This window comes from Helianthus annuus, chromosome 4 (genome assembly GCF_002127325.2).
Source record: "Helianthus annuus cultivar XRQ/B chromosome 4, HanXRQr2.0-SUNRISE, whole genome shotgun sequence".
Taxonomy (NCBI): domain Eukaryota; kingdom Viridiplantae; phylum Streptophyta; class Magnoliopsida; order Asterales; family Asteraceae; genus Helianthus; species Helianthus annuus.
In genome coordinates this window covers 138,400,708-138,412,180 of record NC_035436.2, presented here as the reverse complement: position 1 = coordinate 138,412,180, position 11,473 = coordinate 138,400,708, and the positions used below count along the sequence as shown (strand labels likewise).

General features: G+C 41.1%; 1 protein-coding gene across 1 annotated transcript; it reads left to right on the top strand.

Moving 5' to 3' along the window:
• Positions 1-1,104: 1,104 nt before the first annotated feature.
• LOC110933633 (proline-rich protein 36-like) lies at positions 1,105-1,890 on the top strand. Its single transcript, XM_022176844.1, has one exon. It carries the CDS (start codon positions 1,105-1,107, stop codon positions 1,888-1,890), a length of 786 nt encoding a protein of 261 aa, XP_022032536.1.
• The last annotated feature ends 9,583 nt before the right edge of the window (positions 1,891-11,473 follow it).

The window sequence follows — 11,473 nt, the reverse complement described above, 5'->3', positions numbered from 1 at the left end:
GGCGAAACAGGAGGGTGTTTCGCCGAGAACATGCACGACGAAAGGGATGGGTTTCGTCGAAGGGGTTCACGACGAAAAGAGTATGTTTCGTCGAGTGGGTAAACTGCAAAGTAACTAAGTTTATTTCTGTTAAGAGTTAACTAGGTTAGCTAACTGATGTTGAACAACATACATGACTTGCGTGAACTTCGTGAATATAAACTGATTATGTACACGTGCATACCATAGGCCTTGACTGATTAATTGGAACCAAGTAATTAACCAAACCGAGCAAACCAAGGTGAGTTCACACCCTTTCCAAGGCATAGGATTCCCGGTGGGTTGGGAATGGATTGAATGACTACCCGTACTTGCACCACTACTAGACTACTAGAATACTTACCACGGTCCTCGGATTGGGAAGGACGCCAGTGCTAAAACCTACGTAAAGCCTACGTACAATTGTCCACGGTTAAGGAAGGACACCAGTGTTAGAACCTACGTAAAACCTACGTACTATTGTCCTCGGTTTGGGAAGGACACCAGCGCTAAACCTACGTACTGTCCTCGGTTAGGGAAGGGCACTTACGTAAAACCTACGTAAACTCATACTTACCACTGTCCTCGGATTGGGAAGGACACTTATAGATATAACTAGTCTAGAACTTACAACATGGGAAGCCCCCACTTATTACTGCATAGATTTGGGAACAAGGGTACTGGGTAATGCATGGCTATGAACGAACTTACAATTTCTGAAACGAACTCATTAACTGAACAATCAAGTGTGAACTCGCTCAACTTTGTTGTTGACTCTTTGTTACATGCCTTGCAGGACGTTAGGTACTCATGGAGCTTGCACTGGGAGGCGCAGTCGTTGTGGGACATGGACAGTGGATGCCATGTTAAAACATAATAACATTTCCGAACTTAATACTTATGTTGGGTTTTCATATTATGCTTCCGCTACTTAAACTATGTTTTGTTTGGACACCAATTGTATTGTGTTGCATTTCATAAACTACTTTTAATTATATGCTATGTTCAATATGATTGGTGGCTTGATCCTGGTCAGTCACGCCTCCTAGCGGTGATACTCCGCGTGTAGATTTTGGGGGTGTGACAATGGCCCCTGAGCCTATTGTTGCCCCTGATCCCGCGCTAGAGCATGACCCTGTTCATGACGATGCATCGGCCATTGCACCTCTTGTCGATGATATACCCGTTGCGGACCTACCCGTTGTTGCTCCACCAGTGGTGGATGATCCTGTTGTCGATACACTTATACCCGATCCCGTGCCGGCTTTGATTGACCGTGCACCATTCGCTGCTCATATAGATCCACGATATGCCGACACCCACAACGGGTGGATCGATGACGATGACGATTACCCACCATTTGTGCGACCTGTCACTCCCCTAGTAGCACCCGTGTCTGCACCCACTGATATCCCGTTGTTTCCCCTACACACCACAGACACTCACCGCACTGATCTTCCTATTATGTTCCTTCAGGACATACCGCCCCCGCGTCCTGGAGAGGGGTCATCTAGGCAGCTGCCTGTTTCTGCTCCACCCATGATGTCATCACCTTTTCCACTCACATCACAGTTTCCCCATATTGCACCACCTATTGCACCATCTTTCACTCCATCGAGCGAGCCATTTTTATGGACTACGCCCTCTATCATGCCGTTGTCTGATCCGTACCACCCATACCATGTTGGGTATTCTATGGAGGACATACTTACATCTTTGATGATACAGCAGGAGGCATTGACACGTCGTATACAGGAGTTGGAGAGAGCTCCACGACCACCTTGCAATTGTCAGACCCCATTTGCAGCACCGCACGCTCCTCGTCCACTTTCACCTGATTCAGACGTCTGTTTCTTGACCTCTGAGCAGTAGATAGCATATTTGTTGCGTGTCTGTCGAGCTTTAGAGGAGGACTGGTTACATATGCGTCGCCTGTATTACTCTCGTTTTCCTCCTCCTCCGCCATCAGCATAGGCATTTTGGTTCGACGCAGATAGACTTTTGGTGAGAAGACCGCGATTGTGCCGACTATACAGCTTTTTTTTGAAGACCGCATTTTGATGTCATGACTTTTGATGTTTAGTTTTTGATTGTTATTGTAGATGACTAGACAGTTCAGACAAGGGCAATGTGGCCCTTAGTCACTTTTGATGTACGATACAATTATAAAACTTGTAAACATTGTACTGTGGTCTTGATTTATGATAGCGCAATCGCAGTATTCTCATTATATGTATTGTTAGATTGATTGTTTCAATTTATAACATGAGATGTTATGTGCTTGATTAATTTGTAACATGAGATGTTATGTGCTTGATGAATGTTGTTGCGTACATATACCATTTACTTACTATGACCTGACCAACGTGAAACATCTTTTAGAAGATGCCACCAAGACGTGATCCGCGCATGCCCACTAATGAGGCAGAACTTCAAGGAATCATTGTCGCCGCTATCGCGCAATATGCTGCTTCTCATGCAGAAACAAGTGGAAATATCTCTCACAACCACGGCAATAACAATCCACCTAATGGGTGCACTTACAAGCAATTTCTTGATTGCATGCCCGTGAATTTCGACGGCACAGGAGGTGCTATTGCGTTTGTTAGATGGGCTGAGAAGACTGAGTCTGTTCTTAGAATGAGCAAGTGTGCTTCTGGGCAACAAGTGACCTACATCTCAGGGCTATTTCTGGATGGAGCCCTATCTTGGTGGAACCTGCAAGTGCAAACTCTTGGTGAAGCTGCTGCTTATGCGATGTCATGGAATGAGCTGAAGGAGCTCATGAGAAGGAAGTACTGCTCACGTGCTGAAATTCAGAAGCTAGAGACTGAGTTCTGGCATCTAAAAATGGAAGATCCCAAGATTGCAGAGTATGTTCAGAGATTCCACGATTTGTCCCACGTACTGCCGTACATGGTCACACCGGAGTTCAAACGAATTGAGCGCTTTATCTGGGGATTGGCACCTCCGATCATGAGCATGGTTACTACGTCCAAGCCTGCGACAATCACAGAAGCCATTGATCTCAGTGTAGCTCTTACTGAGGAAGCCATTCGGTTGAACAAGTTTTCGAATTCTGAGCAGAAGAAGAAAGAGACTCACGTGGAGTCGTCTGGTGAAAACAAAAGGAAATTTTCAAACTTCAAGCAGGGTACAAACAATGTGAACAAGAAGGGTGAATCGAGCACACCGGCCAGAGCTGCTACCGGTGTTGAGAATAAAGGAAAGGGTTACATGGGTACTCTGCCCAAGTGTAATACGTGCCAGCGCCATCATAATGGCCAATGTAGACTGAGGAAGTGTGAATCATGTGGAAGGAACGACCACACGAAGGATACGTGTTGGTCCGGAACTTTTGCTGGGCGTACTGGTAATCGAGGTTATGGGAATGGTAATGGAAACCGCCAGCAGGGAGGAAACGGTGGAAATGGAAACCGCGGAAATGTCGCGAATCAAGCTGAGAATGGAAATCGCAACCAACACAATACTCAAGCTGGAAACGGAGTGTGACACCTGTGTCACTCCAGCCATCAAAAAATACCAAACTAATGAAATATTGTGTTTCATACTTGGGATTTGTATAAATATGTGTATCATTTGCACATATCAATTCTTGTTCGATTTCGGGCTTTAAATCGCTTTCTTGAAGGTTATACGCGCACTGATGCGTAAATATAACCAGTTTAATGCAACAAACACCCCGGAATAGTGACTTAGGCTTAACATACCTTAAACAACCTCCACATAACTTAGAAATAAGTTTTGGATGGTTTGGTATGCCGAAATCAAGTTTATTCGCTTACAGGGACTAAATTCGACAAACTGCGAAAGTATGTCAATTTGTACTGTAACGGACATTCCAGAACTTGACCATAAGTTAAACATACCCTAAATATCCTTTACATAGATTAGAAATAGGCTTTGAGGGGTTCGGTGTGCCAAAATAAACGTTTTGGTCATTCAGGGACTAAAAGCGTCAAAAAGTGCATAAGTTTGCATTTTCGCACATAACTTACGTTCTGAATACATCTGGACATCCAAAAAATTATGTAAGCATTAAAATATTTTATTTTAGTGTTTGGCATAAGAAAAATCCATTCGTCGTGCAATTTGGATCGTTTTTCACGCTTAAGCGCATTTCGTCGTAATTAAGCAAACATTGCGATCGTACGACCAAACGAACCGACATCCGGCATATTTTTGAGCATGTTTCATGTCCACAATATTTAAGCATCATTTTAGGGCCTTAAAGTTGGTTTAACGGGCCTTAAACATGTCAAAATGAGCTTTAAAACACAACAGGGACTGAAACTGTCAATTCTGAAACATATTGTTGGTCTGGGACACTCAGGTGGGGCGCGTAAGGTCCCATGTGTGTCTTACGCGGGCCGCGAGGCCCTCCCAGATATGCAGAATTGTTGCAAACAGCTGTTTACAGCTGTTATGCCCTCAAAACCCTCTTGCAAATGGTTTTTAACAAACCATGGGCTGAATCTAGGGACTCCAATGGTATTAGGAAACATGGGGCACACTTGAACGGCTTAGATCGAAGCTCGTTTCCCGATAAATGATCCTAATGGCTCTAGTTTCCCTATAAATACCCCATCCCATTCACTTGCATTCCTCACATTTGATCTGATTCTACACTCTCTAAGTGGAAATATATGCTTCCTACCTGAGAGTGAATCGGGTCAAATCTTGCGGGGACCTTCTGTAAGTATTCTTTCGCGTTTTTCGTTCGTTTTAGCGTTAAAGTCAAACTGTGTTTGTCTTTCTGCATCGACCAGTTTATGGTTAATACAAAGTTCGTTTGAACTTCATAACGTGAGCGTAATCACGATGGTTATAGTCCCTAGTGACTATACCTACAGATTACCACGTTATCTAGGCTCAGGGACGAGTCGTAGTTTCGGCCAAAATGCGTTTTCTCGCGTATTTTGTAACCAAACTACTCTAGGGTATCAAAACCGTTTGTTTTGATACCAACCCTGTTTTCTAACCTAACTAAACATGTTCTAGCATGTTTAGCTCGTCACTTTTAGATTTGTGCTTGTTTAGGGTCATAAAGGTAAGCGATCTAATCAATCGCTTATACTTTCGAACCCGACTCATTTGGTCGATCTTTAGGATCTGACCAAATACTTTAGGTGACCATAGTTGTATAGAGAAATAACCTTCCAAGGTTATACCTTATGGCCACGTCGTTTAAGTAGTTGTATGATAAGTAGATTATATGCCTTAGGAAAATTACCAAAACTCCCTTTTTGCGCACAAATTCATTTTAAGCATATGTAACATAAATTTTGACATCTAAACTGATTAGACAACTATATTAGACATGTTAAGGCATATTTTACTTGTCATAGGACTAGTTAGGCGGTCCGAACGCGTTTTACGCAAACGACGCGTTAAAGTAGCATAAGCTACCTAAACGGGTCGTAATGGGTCGTGAGCACTTAGGTTAGGTTTCATTTTAGTATGTAGGCTTTGTTAAACCATATTACATAAGTTCCCACACTTATTTGGTTTACGAACCCTCGTACTACCCGATCCTCCGATAGGTCCGTTTATTTTTGTAGTTATCTATATAGGGTGCCGTTTGATTCCGTGATCCCTCTAGCTTTGCTTGGTTGTTGTTCAAGACTTCTAAGCACCCTCAAGTGAGTACATAGACCCCTCTTTTACTGTTTTTTTTTAAACATTTTGGGGTGAAACACATGTGCCTACTTGTTACTTTCATGCTTTTCATGTTTTCATATCATATACTTGCTATGTTCATTAGTACACTATTAGTACATGATTTCATTTTGTTTTGCTATGTATGTTTACTTAACATGCTAGCACATTGTTTTACATTACATTTCTTTTGCTATGTATGTTTACTTAACATGCTAGCACATTGTTTTACATGACTTTTCTGCTTTGTATGTTAACTTAGCATACTTAGTACATTTGATTTACATTACCTTTTCATGCTATGTATGTTCATTTAGTCCATACTTAGTACATTCACATCACATCACATCACATGCTTACATTTGTTATAACATTTGGTTTGTTTAACGGATCTTTATTACATTCATTAACACCGATCCTGCCGCTCGGTAGTAGGTAGTGGTACCATAGGACTTGACAAATCCCGTTCCTAAAATCTTAGGTTTGTTTGGATGGATGGAATGACCGAATCCGAAAACATTTCTTTTTGATAACTTTTACTCTAAGGTTATCCTGCTGTCTCAAGGCTTGAATGCATGCGTTTAACATACCGCATAAGTGTTTGTATCAGTATAGCATGCATTTCCACAAAACATAACTTTGATTTAAACCAAGTTTTACTTCAACACTTTGTTTTGTGCATTTTCACCTATGGTTTAGTTGATGCATTTCACTAGCCATACATATCATTTTGGTTACACATTACATGATTTACATTTGGACATAAACATTTTGACATATTATTCAATACATTTGGCAATTGGTTTAAACATAGACATTTTACATTGGTGGTTTGTTTGGGTAAGTGATTTAAGTAACGAGGCATGTGTAATATGATACAAGCATGGTGGATACGCCGCTGGTACTTCCTATATATAAGTGTTTGTATGATATTACATATCGCAGCGTTGTTTAAATCATTTCAGTTTAGACATATAACATATTTTTCACAAGACATTGTTTTACAAACAACTTATTTTATACAAACTCATTTTTACTTGGTTATTCATTAAACCTTACATTACTCTTTTACATATTATCTACCTTATTATCACTTTTCAAACGTTTTATAAAAACAAACACTCAAACTGGATTCATGACAAGTTTTCATTAAACATTTTCTTAAACCTAAGTCATGAATCCTATTTTCACGAAACCTATGTACTCACCTTCATTTTTATGCTGATGTATTTTCACATGTGTTTCAGGTACAATAGTTGATGATATTTGATGATGATATTGATGCATGCTCACATAGGATTGGACGAGGCCTTAGTGACATTAAAAGATGCAAGACTAGTTAATTTTGTTATGTTTCTTTGTTGTTAAGACATTGTAACTCAGTTAATCAATAAAACAACATTTCAAATTTTCCGTGTGTTATGAAACAATGATTCTGTTACAACATTCCCCGACGATTCCGCCACGTTTTGTTGTTTTACGTGGTCGGGGTGTGACACGGAGGTGGTAATGGTCAAGGACCCAGATGTTTTAATTGTGGAGAAGTTAGGCACTTCAAGAAGGAATGCCCAAAGCTGAATTAAGCCCGTGGAAGAGTGTTTAACATAGGAGCAAGGGAAGCGCGCTAGGATCCCAACGTTGTCACTGGTACGTTCCCTATAAAACAACGCTTTGTATCTGTTTTGTTTGATACTCGTGCCGACTATAGCTTTGTATCGTTAGAATTTAAGAATTTGCTTGGGTTAACTGCTAGTAAGTTAGACGTTCTGTACTCAATTGAACTAGCTAATTGAAAGCTAGTTGAAGCAAATGAAGTTGTCAGAGGATGCGTAATTGAGCTGGGAGAACGCGAGTTCACTTTGGATCTACTACCAGTCGAGTTGGGAAGCTTCGACGTGGTAGTAGGGATGGATTGGTTGTCAAGCAACAAAGACGAGATTGTTTGTCACGAAAAGACCATTCGCATCCCAATAGAAGATGGGGAGATGATCGTGGTTAACGGAGAGAGGCGCGATACGCCTCTGAGAATCATTAGCTGTCTGAAAGCTCGAAAGTGTTTACAGAAGGGATGTGTTGCCTTCTTGGCACACATCGTGGATAAAGAAGCTGCTGAGCAGAGGATTGAAGACATCCCAGTGGTGAAGGAATATCCAGAGGTCTTTCCAGAAGACTTGCCAGGATTGCCGCCTCCAAGACAAATCGAATTTCACATCGACTTAGTCCCAGGTGTCGCACCTGTGGCTAAGGCACCCTACCGACTTGCGCCTTCAGAGATGCAGGAGTTGTCGACGCAACTTCAAGAGTTGCTAGACAAGGGATTCATCAGACCAAGCTTCTCGCCTTGGGGAGCTCCAGTTTTATTCGTTAAGAAGAAGGACGGTAGTTTTCGTATGTGTATCGACTACCGCGAACTGAACAAGTTGACAATCAAGAATAGATACCATCTGCCAAGAATTGATGATCTATTTGATCAGCTGCAAGGTTCATGTTTCTATTCAAAGATCGATTTGCGATCAAGATATCATCAGCTGAGAATTCAAGAGGAAAGTATTCCCAAGACTGCTTTTAGAACTCGATATGGACATTACGAGTTTCTGGTAATGCCGTTTGGGTTGACAAACGCGCCAGCTGTTTTTATGTATTTGATGAACCGAGTTTGTAAGCCGTACTGATGTGTGTAAAATGCAACATATAAATCACATCAATTAAGGCATAAAACTAACCCTTTTTAAGTACTAATGTTGGAAAAAGAGTGTTTTTGTCTTCCTTTTGTATTTTCAGGATGAAATGAGCTCAAAATCACAAAAGAAGCAAAAAAGACAACTAATTCTAGCATAAATACAAGAAAAGGAACAAAAGTAGACTGCCCGGACCCTCAACGGCACCTCCCAAGGCAAAGAAGAGAAAACAGAGACTGAACACGCCCCGTGTCCAGCGAACACGGGGGCGTGCCCAGGAAGCAGCAGAAAAGACAAACCAGTAGAAGCTTCCATTGCCCACCACGGGGCCGTGTCCAGTGGGTACGGGGGCGTGGTGAAAGTACAGCAGGCGCATTAATTGTAATTGCGAATTACAATTAATAAAGAGAGAGAATGTCAGACGGGCACGGGGGCGTGTCCAGCGGACACGGGGCCGTGCCCAGCCTTCTGTTCAGCCTATAAATAGGGGAGCTTGGTTTCATTCTCTTTCATCCCTTGGCACACCACCTCTCTCATACTTCATCCACCACCCACCACCACCATAACACCATCATCCACCACCATCATCCATTGTCCATCGTAGAGTGTGTGACTCGTCTCGGGATCCAAGATTGATAGTAAGAGTTCTTGACAATCAAGGCCATGTTTGCCTAAGTCTCTTACATCACTTGGTGAAGACAAGTGTTTAGTATAATACTTTTTATTTTTAATCTTTTGCACTTTTTATTTGGTTTTGTATTAATGACTTTAATAACTAGTTACTTATGTTGAAGGTGATCTTTCCTTATCGTTTGTCCGTGGTGTCTTGGCGTTATTTTACTGTCTATATAAAATAAAAGATTTTCACCATTCATATCTCCACGGTCTATATGGAGGTATGTTGGCTACCTGGTCGGGGGTTAAGGGAACAGTTTGGTAAGGGTCTTGCCCTTGTTCAGCGTTTAGAGGTCCTGCTTGGCACCTGGGTCAAATTTAGTAGGATCTCCTTCAATGCCCATAGGTATTGGATGGCGGGGATCCAAACTCTTTGACCCCCTCATAAGTTAACTACTATTAATACTATAACCCGGCTATTTAGGACTGTATCCCTGCTGACTCAGACTACTTAGCCGAGGGTAACGTCACCGCCGAAAGCGGGGCCTACCACAATTTGCATTAATAACTTAATTCATTATCTTTCAATAATCCGACCCTTTAGGATTGTATCCTTGCTGACTCAAACTACTGGGTTGAGGGTAACGTCGCCTTCAAAAGAGAGGCCTACTACAATAACTAAGATAATCTCTTAAACAAGTGCAAAAGTGCGAAAATAATCAAAGGTTATACTAATACACGTGTCGGATCCAAGTGATTCATCTTGTCTATCTGTTTTTATTTTATTTTATTTTTCAGCATTTAGTTAGTTTTTATTTTTCTTAGTTTAAAACATTTTTCTCACTTTTTGATTTGATTAGACGTTGAGGATAAACCGGTATTAAAAGCTCTTGTGTCCTTGGACGACCTCGGTATCTTACCAACACTATACTACGCCCACGATGGGTGCACTTGCCCATATGTGTGTTTAGTGTTAGTAAATATCGTGTTTTATAAATTTAAAACTTGGCTAAAAGTGTAAAAAGGGGCTTAAATACTCATCAAAAATATATTACACTACACACGCATCAAGTTTTTGGCGCCGTTGCCGGGGACACAAGGATTTTAAGAAAGCTTAAAATCGACGGCCTAATCAGTTTTTCAAAACCTTTTCAAAACGCGCGCACATTTTTCTGCATTTTAGTTTAGTTTGCATTTACAGTAGCCTGAACACGGGGCCGTGCTCACTGAACACGCCCCCGTGCTGCATATTTTTAGTTAGATACCCAGATACAGAGTCTGAACACGGGGCCGTGCTCGCTGAACACGCCCCCGTGCTCAACGTGACCAGTAACTTTAATTAAAACGCCCAGATACAGACCCTGAACACGGGGCCGTGTTCACTCAACACGGGGACGTGTCCAGCTTCTGTTTCCGTCTTATTTTTGTTTTCTGGTCCCGAGACTCAGTTGTGGTCTGTTGAGTGATTCTTATGGATCAATACTCAAGAGGTTACAACTACACCTATGATGAGGATGATTATAGGGGTAATTATTGCACTAATTGTCGTAACGCACGCTCGGTTCAATATAATACTTCATATCAACCATCCAATTCATACAACTACTATGAGGAGCCCAGGTACGAGCCATCAACTTCATACACATCCTATGAAGACCAAAGGTATGAACCTCCTCCCTCATACTCATATTTTGATGAACCAAGGTATGAGCCTTCATACTCATACTTTGAAGACTCAAGATATGAGCCACCACCTTCATATACTTGTTATGAGGAACCATGGCGTGAACAACCCACCTCATATGAGTACTATGAAGAACAAAGTTTCGACCCTTATCCATCATATACTTATAATGAAGAACAATGGTGTGAACCATCTACTTCATATGAGAATTATGAGGAGCCAAGGATCGAACAACCGGATTCAAGCTTTGAGGATCCAAATTCTGTTTCTCTCATCGAAGTGACCAATAGGATATTAGAACACATTAAAACTATCGAACGTTACATGAAAGAATCTCGCGCAAGGGAAGAGGAATCCCGCGCAAGAGAAGAATTAAAAAATTATAATAACGTAGAGGTAGTTGAAAATGTAAAAATGGAAGAACAAGAAAGTGAAAAACCGACACATGAGTTAAACAACGAAAAAGGTGAGTCCGATAATGTTAAAATTCATGAAGAGTCTAATTTTGAGGAAATTATTCTCTTGTCACCTACTTTCGAAAATCATTGTTTAATAACCCCTCATGCCAAGTTTTTAAAAGAGTTAAAAACTAGTGCTAAAATCAAAGACTTAGTAAGTGTTAAGTTAAAGAATGATCAAACCTCGCTAATAAAAGAAGACCCTTTTGAAATTAACATTACACCGGTTCCATGTTTCTTTCAAAATTCCTTTATTAGTAATATCACCATTGATAAAGATCTTTGTGTTAACATAATGCCTAACTACATTTTTGAAAAATTAAGTGTTAGTGATTTTACTC